Source organism: Molossus molossus, unplaced genomic scaffold (assembly GCF_014108415.1).
Source record: "Molossus molossus isolate mMolMol1 unplaced genomic scaffold, mMolMol1.p scaffold_m16_p_11, whole genome shotgun sequence".
In the NCBI taxonomy this organism is placed as follows: domain Eukaryota; kingdom Metazoa; phylum Chordata; class Mammalia; order Chiroptera; family Molossidae; genus Molossus; species Molossus molossus.
Genome location: NW_023425346.1, coordinates 78934273 through 78952396, shown reverse-complemented (window position 1 = coordinate 78952396; position 18124 = coordinate 78934273). Strand labels below are relative to the sequence as shown.

Sequence of the window (18124 nt, the reverse complement as noted above, 5' to 3'; positions counted from 1 at the left end):
TCTTACCATGAACGGATTTTTTCATTCAGGTCAGGGCTACAATCCAAGGATCATGAAGTAACTAAGACTACTAGCTTGAAGGCAAAAGCTAGAGGAAAACTAAACCTTTGATTGGCCTGCAAATCTACCCAGAAATGTAAGACTTGATAGTGGTGTTTAACATGGGTCCTACCACACTAATCCAAACCCAGGAGAGGAAGCCACAATCAGCAGAACACCAACACCCACAGGAAAAATTTGGCAGGCTCCAAAACCCACTGAACAGCCATAACAGTGAAACAAAGAAACAAATCCTAAATGAAAGAAGAAGATGAGATAAATGAAATTCAGTTAAACAAGTTATCAGAGGTAGAGTTCAGAGTAATGATAATGAGGAAGCTCAACAACATGCATAAAGATATAGAAACATTGAAAATCAACCAATTGGAAATGAAAAACTACCAAGCAGAAATGAAGAATGACATACCAGAAATAAAGAACACATGGGAAGGAATAACCAGCAGAGCAGAGGAAGCTGAGGATCAGAGCAGTGAATTAGAAGACAGGGTAGAAAAAAAATCACCCAATTAGAGAACCAAAAAGAAAAAACAATTAAAAAACAGGAAGAGAGCCCTGGCCAGTTTGGCTCAGCGGTGGTCCAGAGACCCGGGTTCAGTTCCTGCTAAGGGAGCCTACCTCAGTTGCAGTTTGTCCCTGGCCCTGGTTAGTCGTATGGGTGGCAGCCACTGGATGTGTCCCTTTCTCGTCGATGTTTCTCTCTCTCTCTCTCTCTCTCTCTCTCTCTCTCTCTCTTTCCCTCCCACTCTATCTGAACAAAAAAAAAAATGGAAAAAAAGAAAAACAAAAACAGGAAGACAGTTTAAGAGAATTGTGGGACAATATGAAACATAACAACAGGGAATCAAACCAGCAACCTGCTGATGTTGGGGTCAATGGGGTCAACCACTGAGCCACACCAGCCAGGCTAAATTTTTATTTATTTTGTGGCTTAAACAAGTTTATTTATTTATTTGTGGCTTAAACAAGTTTATTTTTTACAGTTCTGAAGGCTAAGAAATCTGAATTCAGAATGAAAACATGGTTGGGTTCTAGGGCTCTTTTTCTGGTTTATAGACAGCCACCTTCTCATTGTATCTTCACACAGACTGAGCTCTCTGATCACTTATCAGTGTACTTTCCTTTTAATCTGAAGGACTCATTTTACTATTTCTTGTAGGGCAGTTCCCATAGCAATAAATTTGCTCTTTTTTTTTTTTTTTTTATTCCTCACCTGAGGATATTTTTCTACTTATTATCAGATAGAATGAGAGGGAGAGAGACAGAGAGAAACACTGATGTGATAGAGCCACATCCACTGGCTGCCTCCCACATGAACTGACCAGGGCTGGGGACAAACCACAACTGAGGTATGTGCCTTCGACTGAAACCAAACCCATGACTCATTGGTCCAAGGGCTGATGCTCTAACCACTGAGACAAACTGGTCAGGGCTGCTCAATTTTTGTTTACCTGAAAATACCTTAATTTCATAGAGAAAATAAGGTATTTATCATGATTATGAATATGTCAACCTGCTGCCTTCTAGCCTCTATAGTTTCTTATTAGAAATCAACTGTTAATCTCAGTGAGGCTCACTTATATCGATGAACAGTTTATCTTGTGCTACTTTCAAGATTTTTCTGTGTTTAGATTTTGACAGATTAATCATGATATATTGTCATTTGAGTTTACCATATTTAGAAGATCAATGAGCTTCCAGAATGTATAGATCATTTATTTTTAACCTTTTTCATTTCATGGCACACATAAACTCACTACTAAAATTTGTGCCACACCAAAAAACAAATATTTTTACCAATCTGACAAAAAAACAAAAATGGTATAATTTTCATTCATTCACACTGAATGAACATGTTGTATTGGCTGTTGTCATTTCTTTATGTGACAATCTAAGGGAAAAGAGGTCAGGGCCCCTGACTAAATAATCAGGTATTATATGTTTTAAAAATTCTTATAGCACACCAGTATGCCTCTTAGGACACACTGGTTGAAAATCTCTGGTGTAGCCCTGGCCAGTTTGGCTCAGTGGTTGAGCATCGGCCTGCGGACCAGAGACTCCTGGGTTCAGTTCCCACTAGGGGCACGTACCACCAAAAAAAAAAAAAGAAGAAGAAAGAAAGAAAGAAAGAAAGAAAGAAAGAAAGAAAGAAAGAAAGAAAGAAAGAAAGAAAGAAAGAAAGTCTCTGGTGTAGATTAATGTTTTTCATCAAATTTGGAAAGTTTTTGGTCATTATTCAAATATCCTCTCCTGCTAGGACTCAAATTATATGTACGTTGGCATACTTGTTTGTGTCTTATGTTTCTCTGAGGATATGCTTATTTTTATTCTTTTGTCTTTCTGTTCCTGACTGCATACTTTCAATTGACATCTTCAAGTTCACTGATTCTTTCTTCTATAAGCTCAAATTTGTTATTGAACCCTTCTAGTGAATTTTTCATTTCAATTATTGGGCTTTTTGACTCCAAAATATCTATTTAGTTCCTTTTTAAAATTATTTCTACCTCTTTATTGATATGCTTTATTTGGTAAGACAGAATTCTTTTTTTTTTTTTTAATCCTCACCAGAGGACATTTTTGCATTTATCTTTGGACAGAGCAGAAGGGAGGGAGGAAGGAAGAGAGAAAGAGAAACATCGATGTAAGAGAGACACATCGAGTGGTTGCCACCCACATGGCCCCAACTGGGGCCAGGGACAAACTGCAACCGAGGTACGTGCCCTTAGTGGGAACTGAACCTGAGACTCTCTGGTCCGTGAGTTGATGCTCTAACCACTGAGCAAAACTGGCCAGGGTGAGACAGAATTCTTAATACTTTTCTATAATTCCTTTGACATTCTTTTAGTTCTTTGAAGTTACTTACAATAGTTGTAAATTAACAAAAGTTAATTGATTAGTACATTTAACATCTTGGCTTCCTCAGGGATAGTTTCTATTAAAACTTTTTTCTGCACTGGCCGGTTTGACTCAGCGGTTAGAGCGTCGGCCTGCGGTCCAGAGAGACCTGGGTTCGGTTCCCGCTAAGGGCATGTACCTCGGTTGCAATTTGTCCCTGGTCCTGGCTGGGTCATGTGGGTGGCAACCACTCAATGTGTCCTTTTCACATTGATGTTTCTCTCTCTCTCTCTCTCTCTCTCTCTCTCTCTCTCTCTTCCTCTCTCTCCCTCCTACTCTATCTGAACATCCTCAGGTGAGGATAAAAAACAAACAAACAAACTTTTTTCCTGTGTTTGGGCCATACTTATTTCTTTGCATGCCCTCTCATTTTGTTGAAAACTGTACATTTTAAATATAATGTGGCAACTCTAGAAGTCAGAGTCTTTCCATACCCAGTATTTGTTATTGTTGCTGTTTGTTTAGATTTTCCTGAACTAAATCTATAAAGTCTGAATTCTTTGTTGTATATGGCTCTTGGAATTTCACTTGGTTAGCTTAGTTGTCAGCTAATGACTGGACAGAATTTTCTTAAACAAGTCTCTCGGCCTTTGCCAGGGAACTCTCTGTGAGTGGTAGAGAATGACTTCAGTGAGCAGGCAGGCAATTTACAACTCTGTGTTAGCCTGTACTTCTTTCCTGCATAGTGCTTCAAAGTCAGCCAGAGATGAAAGCTTCAGGTCTTTTCTGGGCATGTACACAGTCCTATAAATGTATTTGACTTTCTGGACTCCCAGAAATATGTAGGGAACTGTTATCATTGCCTCGGGCAACTGTGATATTTAAAAAATGGTGAGCTCTGAGTCAGGTAAAATAAAAATAAGCCTTGCAAGTGGGCTTTTGCAGGGAACTACCAGACAGGTCAAATAACAACAGTTTCTGGGAAATGGGCTTTGAAGGTGACCCAACCCTATTCTGCTCTCTCCACAGGATGCTAAGCCACTGGATTTTACTGTGATTGCAGTAGTTTTTTTGTTTTTGTTTTTTTAAAGCTGGGAGACAAATATGGGACTAGAGCAAGTTAAAATGCAAAAACTCACTGCTGTTACCAAGATTCAGCTATTTTTCTTGTTTTTTTTTACAAATATTTTTTTATTTATTTTTAAAGGGAGAGAAAAATATCAATGTGAGAAAGAAACACTGATCAGCAGCCTCCTGCATGTCCCCTACTGGGGATGAAGCCCACAACCTAGGCAATATGATCAACTGGGAATCTAACAAATCACAACCAACTGAGCCACACAGGCCAGGGCTCATCCATTTTTTTTTTTTTTTTTAATCCTCACCCGAGGACATTTGTGCATTTTTATCTTGAGAGAGAGAGAGAGAGAGAAAGAGATACAGAGAAAATCGACATGAGAGAGACACATTCAGCAACTGCCACCCACACGACCCCAACCGGGGACAAACTGCAACTGAGGCATGTGCCCTGACTAGGAACCGAACCCTGGCCTCTCTGGTCCGCAGGCCGATGCTCTAACCACTTAGCAAACCAGCCAGGGCTCATCTATTTTTCTTGATAAAAATTCCCCAATTGTTGCAAGCCTTCAGCTAATTTTCTGAGTTTTCAAAACGTTGACTCTGACTATTTTTGCAGTGTTCTTTTTGATTTGATGGAGGAGAGGATTTTCAGAGATCCACTCTGGCTGATAGCACCCCACTAAGTCTTTATATAATCATTTGTTTTACAGATAGCTGTCTACATATCTGAAACCTCTCCTACTACACTCTTTCAAATGGAGATTACAATTTAGCAGTGGGGTTCAGATGGAAACTCTTGGACCAATGCTACAAAACACCTATAAGGTAAATCGAAGTATTTTAGTGCAGTACTGCATATATAGGAAAGTGAATACGTTGGAGTAACAGTGTTTTTTCAGTACATGTCACATGGGTACTGTCTCTCTTCTACATATCATGACCCTCTGTTGCTATGTCAAAAGTCCTCCACTGCATAAATACCCAGCAGTGGAGAATGGCTGGCTCTCACTCTGCATCTGACACAAGGGTCTCTTCTTTTGTTACAGAAGCTCAGGCATTGACATGAAGATAGTTCAAATTCCCAAGGTTGTAGTTGTTACCATGACAATAATTGGGAATTTACAGATTTAAGAAACTAAAATAGTTGTAAGTGATAAAGAGCTCTTTAGATGTCCCATTAGGCTACTTCTATTCCAAAATCTAAATTTTTAAACAATAGGTCATGAAGCCCTACCTTCACTTCAATAGGTCCAACCAAGACTCTAATGAGGCTACTGATATTTCCAAAAGATTTTCCAAATCACTCAATGAATAACAAAGTTTTTTTTCTCTGACCTTTGAATTTTATTTTATTTATTTTATTTTTCTCAAATCTTTATTGTTGGATGTAAAATGTATTACAGATGTTCCACATTTTTCCCCCACTGACCCCCTCCTCCCCACTCCCGCCCCCCTCCCACCTTTTCCCACACTATTGTCTGTGTCCATTGGTTATGAATAACAAAGTTTAAGCGCAAGAAAATTCAGCAAACTCCAGACTCTTGGAGCTGCGACCGCTCAGATCAATTGAGTCAGCCTACTTATTTTTTTTCCACCTCTATTTATGTAAATTTTCCCACCTACTAATTCGCCTGAGGGCAAAACGGTCTAATTTACATAGAACCTAACGCTGCTTCCGACTTGGTAGAGTCCACTTCATCAGGACTAGTCACCCTCACTTGCCGCCCTCGCCTGTCCCCCAATGCCTAGGGGTCAGAAACAATCCCCATGCCGGTATGGGCCAGTTTAGCTCACCCGTGCTTCCCTTCGCTAGTCCACGGCGTCTGCCGACCAGCACCGGCATCTCTGACAAGATGCGCCGAGCGCTGTGAGACTAGGAAAGGCAACTCAGAGGCGGAGCTGGCAGCCTCCAGGCAGCGGAGTGTTTGGTACGCCGAGCAGTTGCTTAGCAACGCCGCCGGAAGTGACGGTAGCTGCCTCCGAGGAACGGAGAACGCGCAGCTGTCGGCTGCGGGGCTGGAGAACACGGGCTGCGCCTGCGCGGGAAGCGGAGGCTGGTGTTAGAGTGGGACGTCCCCGCGGACCGGCGCCGTGACACTCCGCGGGAGCAGGGCGGAGGCGCGGGAGGCTGCCGACTCCTGGCTGGGCCAGTGAGGAGATCTGGGGACCCGGCCCGGCCTGGTGCTCCCATCCTCATCCCTCACGTGCCTCACGCGGGACGACCCCAACTAGGTCCCTGCGCCTACCTTCCGGGCGGACCCGGCAGGTGTGTGGAAGAGCGGGGCCTAGGCTGGGTGTGTGGTGGAAGGGGAAGGGCGAAGCTCACCCTTAGCTATGGGAACCCAGGGATTAATTGACAGGAAATAGATTTTTAAATACTTTAGTTTTTAAGGCATGATCCGGGCTAGACAGGTCTTAGTTTTTTAAACATAAGAATGTTAAAATTTGGATGTTGTCTCAGAACAACATATTAGGACCCTTAATATATTCTAAATTGCTTGGTAAATACAATAAATTGGATTTATTTGGAGGACCAATCAGACCTCTAAAATCACCAAAATCTGTTAAGAGTGGATGCAGAATTGGTTTCAAAAGATACTTTTCTAACACATGGAGGTGCAAATGATTTCATTATAAGCAAATTGGCTGCAGTACATACTCATTAGGCACCAAATTGGAGTCCAAATGGAAGGAGGTAACATTTTTAATTACTAAAGTTCTAACACATAGTTGTACTATTTTTCTTCAGGTTTTCTATCTGGTGTTCCACCATAATGCTGGTAAGTATGAAAGGATTGATACAATTTTTGTTGACAAAAATTATTTTTTTTACATACAATATGGGTGGGGTTTTATTTTTGTTTGCTTTGGAAACACAGTTTTTAAAATGTCAAGAATTGGGGACAAGATTTTACCCTACTTGCATGCCCACAATTTAGCCTGCCACAGCTTTGTAGAAGATGCAGACCCCTGGGTGAGATAAATTACAGCAGTAGCAGTAGTCAGAATAGCAACAATTATACCCCAGTCTCCACTGTCAGAAGTCAACTGCACATGGAGTTAGACTAAGGAACCCAAATCTTTATTATAATAAACAATAAGCATTTCAAGGCTACATATCTTATTTAAGCAGTCCCCAATTCTTGGATGTCTCTGTAATTTCTAGTTTCCGTTATTTTTATTTATTTTTTAATCCTCACCTGAGGACATTTTTGCATATATCTTCAGATAGAGCTGGAGGGAGAGAGGGAGGAAGAGAGAGAGAAACTTTGATGTGAGAGAGACACATCAAGTGGTTGCCACCCACATGACCTTAACCGGGGTCTGGACAAACTGCAACTGAGATACATGCTCTTAGCTGGAACCCAACCTGGAACTCTCTGGTCCATGGGCTGATGCTCTAACTGCTGAGCAAAACCAGCCAGGGCTATTTTTTTTTTTTTTTTTAATTTTTTCCTTTATTGATTTTAGAGAGAGAGGAAGAGAGAGAAACATCAATGAGAGAGAACATCAATTGGCTGCCTCCTGCATGCTCCCCCCCCCCCCCCCCACAACTGGAGATCAGGCCCACAACCTGGGCATGTGTCCTGACTGGGAATCGAACCGGTGACCTCTTGGCGCATGGGTCAGTGCTCAACCACTGAGCCACACTGGCTGGACCATTATTTTATATATATATACATATACATATATTTTTTATCCTCACCAGAGGACATTTTTGCATTTATCTTCAGATAGAGCAGGAGGGAGTAAGGGAGGAGGAGAGAGAAACATCAATGTGAGAGAGACACATCGAGTGGTTGCCACCTACACAACCCCAACCGAGGCCAGGGACAAACTGCAACCGAGGTACATGCTCTTAGCGGAACCGAACCCGGGACTCTCTGGTCTGCGGGCTGACACTCTAACCGCTAAGCCAAACTGGCCAGGTGTGGACCATTATTTTTGAAAGCATGTAGGTTATTGTTAGACTATGGAAACACTGCAGATATACAAAATATATACTACTGCTGCTTTTGGAGAGAAAGTTAATTATTTCGGAATTTTAACAAATTGGTTTCAAATAGATTCGCATTCTTAAAACTAAATCTTTGTACACATCCCTAATTTTTTCAGACTTTTATTTAAAGTACTCTAAATCTTTCACTATTTATTGACAACAGAATGTTGTATTTGTCTATTAAGAAGTAAAAAGAAAAAATGGAATTTGTAATTCTCAACATAATCAGTCTAACACTCGTGATTTTATCCACCAGATGAAAACTTATGTTTATGTAACATTCCTTGTTTTGTATTTAAGGTTTTTGTTTAATCAACATTTTGTTTTTCCCAGCCTGGCCGGTTTGGCTCAGTGGTTGGAGCATCGGCCTGCGGACCAGAGAGTCCCGGGTTCGGTTCCTGCTATTGATTACATTGTTTCTAATGGAAATTTTATTCTGCACTTAAATCTCTGATAGCCAGTCAGAGACCTGGATTAGGCACTCAGATATACAAGGATACAGAGTCTCAGGATATTACAGGGTGGGGCAAAAGTAGATTTACACAGTTTATTCTGGTATTATTATCTATTAATTATTGTATTATTTTCCATACAAACAACTGTAAATCTGCTTTTGCCCCACCCTGTATATATCTAAATTCACACAACAGGAAATACCCCTCTAGATTAGTTATTCTTCAGATTTTCTAAATTGAGAGACACTGAGAGTGATGAGCTCTACTCTCGGTTTCACCTACTGGCTATCTATTGTTATAAACCAGAGAATACATGTGGTTAAATGCCCTGTTTTTCTTTCTTTCTTTCTTTTTCTTTTTTTTGCATTTATCTTCAGGCAGAGCGGGAGGGAGAGAGGGAGGAAAAGAGAGAGAGAGATAAACATCGATATGAGAGAGACACATCGACTGGTTGCCACCCACATGACCTCAACTGGTGCCGGGGACAAACTGCAACCGAGGTACGTGCCCTTAGTGGGAACCAAACCTGGGACTCTGGTCCGCGGGCCGATGCTCTAACTGCTGAGCCAAACCAGCCAGGGCTAATTATTTATATTTTTTACATGATAATTTTCGTCCATACCATCTGTTGACCAATTCTTTCCTTTTCTCTTGAGACTTATAATTAATGACCTTCATTATCTTTTATTTTTATTTATTTTTAAATATGTTTTCATTAATTTTAGAGAGAGAGGAAGAGAAAGAGAGAAACATGAGTTGAGAGAGAAATATGGATCGTTTGCCTCCAGCACGCACCCGAACCGGAAATCAAACTGGTGACTTTTCAGTGCACTGGACAGTGCTCAACCAACTGAGCCACACCGGCCAGGGTGACCTTCATTATCTTTTATTTATTTATTTTAAATCCTCACCCAAGGATATTTTTCTATTTATCTTCAGACAGAGTGGGAGGGGGAGAGAGGGAGAGAGAGAGAAACATCAATGTGAGAGGGACCCATCGACCAGTTGCCTCCTGCATGACCCTGACCAGGGCTGGGGACAAACCACAACCAAGGTACTGTGCCCTTTGTCAGAATCAAACCCGCGACTCATTGGTCTGTAGGCCAACACTCTACCTCTAGCCAAACTGGCCTGGGCATCTTCATTATCTTTTTTTCTATTTTTTATCCTTACCCGAGGACATGTTTCCATTTTTTGTTCAGATAGTAGAGCTGGAGGGAGAGAGAGAAAGAGAGAGAGAAACATCAACGTGAAAGGGACACATCGAGTGGCTGCCTCCCACACGACCCAACCAGGGCCAGGGACAAACTGCAACCGAGGTACGTGCCCTTAGCGGGAACTGAACCCAAGTCTCTCTGGACCGCAGGCCAACGCTCTAACCGCTGAGCCAAACTGGCCAGGACATCTTCATTATCTTTTAAAGTTAAAAGATTTAAGTAACTGTCATATCATAAGTAGTGTGATTACTCAATTATATCCAGATTATTTGGCATTCTAGAGTTAAACTATTTAGAGAAAATATAAATAAACATAAAGTTCTAGCTGGCGTGGCTCAGTTGGTTGGAGTGTCGTCCCATACACCAAAAGTCATGGGTTCAATTTCTGGTAGGGTTCATACCTAGGTTGGGGGTTTGATCCCTGGACAGGGTGCATATAGGAGGCAGTTGATGTTTCCCTCTCACATTGATGTTTCTTTCTCTCTCTCTCTGCCTCTCGCTTCCTTCCCCTCTCTCTGGGGAAAAAAAAACACATAAAAATTGTTAACAAAAGTTAAAGATATTTAAAGTTTGCAAGATTTCATGTTATTTTAAATTTGGTCTGAATTTTGGTTAGTACACAGAGACCTGTTTAATATGAAGATTATTGTAAATATTTTAAACTAATAAGTTTGGCTATGGTGATAAAAACAATAAGAATGATTAGCATACATTTTTTTTCTGTATTATTTAAAAACTTTTCTAAATTAGACTGTAAGAGACTAATTGTTTCATTACTTCTCTCAGTAGCTTAATTCAGAATGCTCAAGGAATAATCCCCACAGGAACACAATAATACTATGAATATCCTTTTTAGATATTCTGTTTTCCATTCACTTAAAATACTCAAATCTGAACTTTGCTTCTTAGGAAAGATTACTTAAATGGTGGTACTAAAATGCTTAGTTATTTTAATTTGTTTATATTCACCTTATGTTTTAGCAGATTAACACTCAGTAATATTTGTTAAATAGTAGTGAGATATGAAAACAGAGTGTTTAAGGAATAATATTTCTTCTTTTTCAGGGTAACCCAAATCTGTTTTAGAACCATGAAAATTTTGCTGGTTTTTGACTTTGACAATACAATCATAGATGACAATAGTGACACCTGGATTGTACAGTGTGCTCCAGAGAAAAAGCTTCCTATTGAACTACAAGATTCTTATGAAAAAGGATTTTGGACAGAATTTATGAGCAGAGTCTTTAAGTATTTGGGAGATGAAGGTGTAAGAGAAGATGAGATGAAAAGAACAATGATATCAATGCCTTTCACTCCAGGGATGGTGGAACTTTTAAACTTTATAAGAAAGAACAAGGATAAATTTGATTGCATCATTATTTCAGATTCAAATTCAGTCTTCATAGATTGGGTTTTAGAAGCTACCAATTTTCATGATGTGTTTGATAAAGTGTTTACAAATCCAGCAGCTTTTGATGGTAGTGGTCATCTCACTGTGGAAAATTATCATGCTCATTCTTGCAATAGGTGCCCCAAAAATCTTTGCAAAAATGTAGTTTTGGTAGAATTTGTAGATAAACAGTTAAAACAGGGAGTGAATTATACACAAATTGTTTATATAGGTGATGGTGGAAATGATCTTTGCCCAATAACCTTTTTAAAGAAAAATGATGTTGCCATGCCACGGAAAGGATATACTTTACAGAAAACTCTTTCCAGAATGTCTCAAAATCTTGAGCCTATGGAGTCTTGTGTTGTAGTTTGGTCTTCAGGTGTTGAAATAATTTCTCATTTACAATTTCTAATAAAGGAGTAATATTCCAACAATTGAAATGTGTATCAGTTAAGAATAGGTACAGCAGCATAAAACTAATACCCCAAATACCAGTGACTTAAAAGAAATTATTTTTCCTCTCACTTAAAAGAATTCCAAAGGTAAGTATCTCTCAAGGCTGCTGTGTTGCTCTACCAACTTCAGCACTCTGCTACCAACTCATGATACAAGATTGTTGTTCAAGCTCCAACCCTCACATCAACATTCTGGCCAGCAAGAAGGAAGGCAGTGAGTTGCACACTCATGTAAATTGCATTGGCCAAAACTTAGTCACAATGTTCCCATCTAATTGCAAGGAAGATTGAAAAATACAGCTTTTATTCCAGATGGTCATATGCCTGGAAAAAATTGGAAAGAAGAGGAGTACAGAATTAAAGTAAGTACAACTAGTAGTCTCTACCAAAGGTGGTTGATATATTGTTTGTTTGTTTTGTATTAATCCTCACCTGAGGATATTTTTTCCATTGATTTTTAGAAATGATGGAAGGGAGGGACGGAGGGAGGGAAGGAGAGAGAGATGTGAGAGAGACACATCTATTAGTTGCCCTGCATGTGCCCTGACTGCAGCCGGGGATCGAACCTGCAACCCTTTAGTCTGAGGGCCCACACTCTAACCACTGAACCAGACCAGCCAGGGCAGATTATACTGTTTTTAGTCTCAGAGAGAATAGTCATATATGTTTTTTTCTTAGATATTTCAATAACATGTCCAATAGTTACAGATCTTAAAAATAAGCCTGATGATTTATTCATGTAAGCCCCAAAATATATAGTGTTCTATTCCCAAATTAGTGTATTTTAAAGATAGGGATGCAGTGTCTGTTACCCAAGTTTTCATCAATTTCAAACTTTCCTTTCAAAATTAAATACAAATTAATGTTCCTCAAATATTTTAAATTTATATCAGTATCACAATTGTAACTCCAGTATACTGGTTTAATCAGTGTATTGTTTCTACTTGTGCAGTCTTGAGAGATATAATATGTTATCTGTAGGAATATTCAACAATTAAGATACTGTTTCATGTAAGGATAGTAACAAAATACCAAGTGATATAAAAGGTTTTATAATTTTATGCTAATTTCTAGGCTCATGTTTTAGGCATATATATTCATTATGCAATAATAATAGGATTATCTTTTCCATTATGGAAAGCTCCAGAAATAGAAATGCTTAATACAATTTAATGGGGAAAAAATAGTACTTAAAAATGTTTTTTTAGGTTGAGACAGTATATCTTTAAATTAATAGGTTAGATTATATTTAAACGCATTTACTCATATAGATTATCATTTCTCTACATGTCAAGGCCAGTAACAAATTACAAATTTTATATATATATATATATATATATATATATATATATATATTTTTTTTTTTTTTCCCTCACCCAAGAACATTTTTTGCACTTGTCTTCAGATAGAGCGGGAGGGGGAGAGGGAGGAAGAGAGAGAGAGAAACATTGATGTGCGAGAGACACATCGAGTGTTTGCCACCCACAAGACCTCAACCAGGGCCAGGGACAAACTGCAACCAAGGTACATCTCTGTAGTGGGAACCGAACCTAGGACTCTGGTCTGCGGGCCGATGCTCTAACCACTGAGTAAAACCAGCCAGGGCCAAAATACAAATTACTGAAGTACACACACACACACACACACACACACAAAAACATAAGACTTTCATTTATTGTATTGGTAGGCCAAGTAATTGGACCAGATATTCTAATGAGCACATCTAGAAAAGCTGACAGCTAAACACAATTTTTAAAATGTCTGTTTAAAGACATGAGAGAGCTGATAACAATGAACAATTTCTACCAAAGCACAGAAACCCACATAGGTGAGCTGCTTTTTTCTGGAATTATTGACTGATTCTGTAATTGGTGTCTGAGATGCTGAGTGGCTATCTTGACAATCTCATGGTACTGGGGGAAGAAGCCTGCAATAATTACACCTTTCCCCTTACTTGGAGTAAGAATCCCAAAAGGAGTAAGAATTGCCCATTAGGAATAAGAATGATCCAGAAATAAGCATACCTGCACAGGGATGGCAGCTCAGCTTTGAATATTCGCACTCCCTGAAATTGAGGTTATCTAAGATTTTTAGAGCTCCCAGGAGCTTAGAAGAAATAAATCTAAATTCTCTCAAAAGGATGCTAACGTCCTAGGTATGTGGACAGACTCTAACGTGGCCCCCCATGATCCCTGTATCCTGGTATGACTTATTTGTGTGTGGAAAGGGGGAAATATGCTTCTAATCAGTAGGACACCACAAAGATGATGGGATCTGTGTAATTATGTATACATGATTATATTATATTCTAATGCCCATCTTGTTGAACTCTCTTCCTTGTTGATTTTGAAGCAAGATGCCATGCTACAAACTGGCCTTTAGAGAGGGACACATTACAAACAACTGAGGGTGGCCTCTGGCCAACAGTAAGACGCAGGCCCTTGGTCCAGCAGTCTGTGCGAAACTAAATGCTGCAACCATGTGAGCTTGAAAGTGGATCTTTTCCCAGGGGAGCCTCAGCTGAGACCACAGTTCAGGCTGACACTTTGATTATAGCCTTGTGAGACCCGGAAACAGAGTCTCTAGCTGTGCTTGGACACCTCACCCACAGGACCTATGAGATGCTAAATATGTATTGTCTTAAGACATTAAGTTTGTGGTAATAGTGTTATGCAGCAATAGAAAATTAATGCAGTAAGCCTCAAAATAAATCTGTAAACAGTTTTGCAAGTACACTGTAGGATTCAATAAAAAGCCACACCAAGCCCTGGCCAGTTTGGCTCAGCGGTTAGAGTGTCAGCCTGCGGTCCAGAGAGACCTGGGTTTGGTTCCTGCTAAGGGCACGTGCCTCGGTTGTGGTTTGTCCCCGGCCCTGGTTGGTCGTGAGGGTGGCAGCCACTCGATGTGTCCCTTTCGCGTCAATGTTTCTCTCTCTCTCTCCCTCCCACTCTATCTGAACAAAAAATGGAAGGATGTCCTCGGGTGAGGATTAAAAGAAAAAAGCCACACCAAGAAACAATGAATACCAGCAGAAGCTTTCATGTGGGATATCCAGATATTAGAGTTTTCAGACAAACTAAACTTAGGAGAGTTTGGGGAAAGAATTGAATATTATATATTTTTTAAAATATGGAAATACTAGAACTGAATATTACCATGACTGAAATTAGAATCTAGATGAATGGATTTGACAACGCAACAGGCATAGCTGAAGAAGAGTTAGTGAATGAACACAAGTTAGAAGAAAATATCCAGAATGATGCAGAGAGACAAAATAATGAAAATATAGAAGAGACATAAAAGATACAGTAAGATCTAACATAGGAAATTAGTGTCCAGAAAGAAAGGAAAAAGAAAATAAGCAATATTTTAAAAGATAATGACTGAAAACTTCACAAAACTGATGTAAAACATCAAACTACAGATTCAAGATTCCTTATAAATCCTAAATAAGATAAAAAGAAAACCACATGAAATCACATTATAAAACTGCCGATAACCAAAGATGGTAAAAACCTAAAGCAGGCGGGAGGGGGGGCAGTGACATTGAAAGGAGCAACAATTAAACTAATAGCTGGTATTATTTCTTAAATGTTTGGTAGAATTCAATAGTGAAGCCATCTAGACCTGGAGTTCTCTTTGTTGGAAGGTTTTTAATTACTAATTCAATTTCTTTAATAGATATAGGACTATTCAGGTAGTGTAGTTTTTCTTGAGTAAGCTTTAGTAGTTATGTTGCTGCATAGTAAATCACCTCTAAATGTCACAGCTGAAAACTAAACATTAATTATCTCAGTTTCTGTAGGTCAGGATTTAGGAGCACTTTAGCTGGGTTCTGGCTCAGGATCTCAAGTCAAGATATGTGCTAGGCAGTAGTCATATGAAAGCTCGACTAGGGCTAGAGGATCTGTTTGCAAGATGGCTTACTGGCATGGCTTTTGGCAGGAGATCTCAGTTTCTCACTGCTTATTATCACAAAGTCTCTTTTATTGTTAGTTGTTGGAAGGAGGCCTCAATTTCCAACCTCATGGGTCTCTCCAAAGAGCTGCTTGTCCTAAAGACATGGTTTCCTGCCAAGAGAGCTGCTATCCTAGAGGGCAAAGAGGAAACTACCATGCCTTTTGTGACCTAGTCTCAGAAGTCACATACCATTACTTCTGCCATATTCTATTTGTTAAAAGAGCACTCAGTCAACCCCATACTCGAAGGGAGTGGAATTAGACTTTCTTTTTAAAGAGGGAGTCAAAGAATTTGTAGACATACTTGAAATCCACCATACTGTCTCAAGGACTTTGTTCATTTCATGTAAGTTGTGAAATTTATAGGCATAACATTTTTCATATTCCCTTAATAACCCTTTAATTTTGCAGTGAACACATGTATACCTACTATCTAGATTTTACCATTAGCATTTTATTGTGTGTTTTTTTTTCTTTATTTTTAGAGAGACAGAAAGGGAAAGGGAGAGAGAGAGAGAAACACCGATGAGAGAGAACATCAATTGGCCATCTCCTGTATTCCCCCCCACTGGGGATCGGGCCCACAACCCAGGCATAGGCCCTGAATGGGAGTCAAACCAGCAACCTCTTGGTGCATGGGTCAATGCTCAACCACTGAGCCACACCAGCTGGGCAACTGTGTGTGTGTGTTTGTTTTTTTATCATATGTCTTTTTTTCTTTTGCCTCTTTAACATAAGCATTGTTCTTTCCCTTTTCGTCTTTGTTCCCCAGTGGATCAAACTCAGTGTGTCTGGGTCTGATTGGAACTCAAATGTCTGCCACCTACATGTGAACTCTGGAAATTGTTTAATTTATAGTTTCTGGGATTCTTTACCCAGACTTAATGAGTTGCACCCTATGCTTGTGTGGCTTAGTATTCAACCACAGATTCAAGGAGAAATCTCCCCTTCCAGATTTCTGGAACTTTTTCTCAATTTAGCTCCTCCTTGTCTGGTACACTGCCCTGCAAATTCCAGCCACTTATGCCTTTCCAAACGTTATCTCCTCAATTCAGTGAGACTACCATAGTCTGCTTGGGATTCCCCCTCCCTGCAGTTTGGGCGCGAAAATGTCTCCAGGGAGAAATATAAGCAATTGTAGAGCTACTTCATTTGTTTCTCTTCTCTTGGGGATCACGGTCCTGATGGCCTGTTGTTCAGTCCCTGAAAACTGTTTTTTCATCTACTTTGTTCAATTTTCATATTGTTTACAGCAGGAGGGTTAGTCCAGTCCCAGTTCCTCTAGAAACAGAAATTGTAATATTTCATTTTTAATTTTTTTATTTTTTATCTTTATTGTTGACTGTATTACAGATGTTCCTCATTTTCCCCCCATTGACCCCCTCCTCCCCACTCCCCCCTCCCTCCCGCCTTTTCCCACACTGTTGTCTGTGTCCATTGGTTATGCATGTAAGTTCTTTGGTTTATTTCTTCCCACCCCCCAACCTCTTTCCCTTTGAGGTTTGTCAGTCTAGCAACCAGTTTGTTGTTCTTAATCCCTTCACCTTTTTCACCCATTCCCCCAACCCCTCTCCCATCTGGCAACCAACAAAATGTCCTCTGTATCTATGAGAATGTTTCTGTTCTGCCTGTTCATTTTGTTTATAGATTCCATTGCCAATAGATATGTATTCATTGACATTTTGTTTGTTCATATATTTTATCTTTTTTCTTCAAAAAGACCCTTCAACATTTCATATAGTAACGGTTGGGTGGTGATGAAATCCTTTAACTTTTTCTTGTCTGGGAAACTCTTTATATGGCCATCGATTCTAAATGACAGCTTTGCAGGATAGAGTAATCTTGGTTGTAGGTTCTTGCTTTTCATCACTCTGAATATTTCTTGCCACTCCCTTCTGACCTGCAAAGTTTCTTTTGAGAAATCAACTTACAGTCTTATGGGAACTCCCTTGTAAGTGACTAACTGCTTTTCTCTTGCTGCTTTTAAGATTCTCTCTTTGTCTTGAACCTTTTGCATTTTGATGATGATGTGTCTTGGGGTTCATCTTGTTTGGGACTCTCTGTGCTTCCTGGACTTGTATGTCTGTTTCCTTCACCAAGTTAGGGAAGTTTTCTACCATTATTGTTTCAAATAGGTTTTCAACTTCTTGTTCTCTCTCTTCTCCTTCTGGCACCCCCAAGATGCGAATGTTGGCATGCTTGAAGTTGTCCCAGAGGCTCCTTACACTATCCTCATTTTTTTGGATTCTTTTTTCTTTTTGCTGTTCTGATTGGGTGTTGTTTGCTTCCTTGTATTCCAAATCAATGGTTTACTTCTTGGCTTTACCTACTCCACTATTGAATCTGTGTAAATTATTCTTTATTTCATTTAGTGCCTCCTTCATTTCTGACTGCCTTCTTCATTTCTGACTGGGCTTTTTTAATGCTCTTGAGGCCCTCACTAAGTTCACTGAGCATCCTTATAAGCAGTGTTTTGAACTCAGCATCTGTTAGGTTGCTTATCTCCATTTCGCTTAGTTCTTTTCCTGGGGTTTTGTTCTGTTCTTTCATTTGGGACCTGTTTCTTTGTCTCCTCATTTTGGCTGCCTCCCTGTGTTTGTTTCTGTGTATTACTTAACGAGAGGTATGGGGCTAGCTGAGACCAGATGCTGCTTGTTTGAAAGAATTTAGGAA

At 39.7% G+C, this 18124-nt stretch overlaps 2 protein-coding genes across 2 annotated transcripts in view; one reads left to right on the top strand and one right to left on the bottom strand.

Annotated features, from left to right (window-relative positions):
- The window catches only part of CCDC173 (coiled-coil domain containing 173), a 54134-nt gene extending 47971 nt beyond the window's left edge, over positions 1-6163 (bottom strand). The window contains exons 1-2 of the mRNA XM_036253348.1: positions 5972-6163; positions 5767-5845 (exon numbers count right to left, since the gene is read on the bottom strand). Of these exons, the coding sequence (XP_036109241.1) occupies positions 5767-5845; positions 5972-6163 (271 nt within the window). The remainder of the gene's footprint in view (positions 1-5766; positions 5846-5971) is intronic.
- PHOSPHO2 (phosphatase, orphan 2) lies at positions 6070-11471 on the top strand. The gene is made up of 3 exons (XM_036253646.1): positions 6070-6238; positions 6722-6752; positions 10710-11471. Exon 3 carries the CDS (start codon positions 10735-10737, stop codon positions 11458-11460), a length of 726 nt encoding a protein of 241 aa, XP_036109539.1. The 5' UTR covers positions 6070-6238; positions 6722-6752; positions 10710-10734; the 3' UTR covers positions 11461-11471.
- The last annotated feature ends 6653 nt before the right edge of the window (positions 11472-18124 follow it).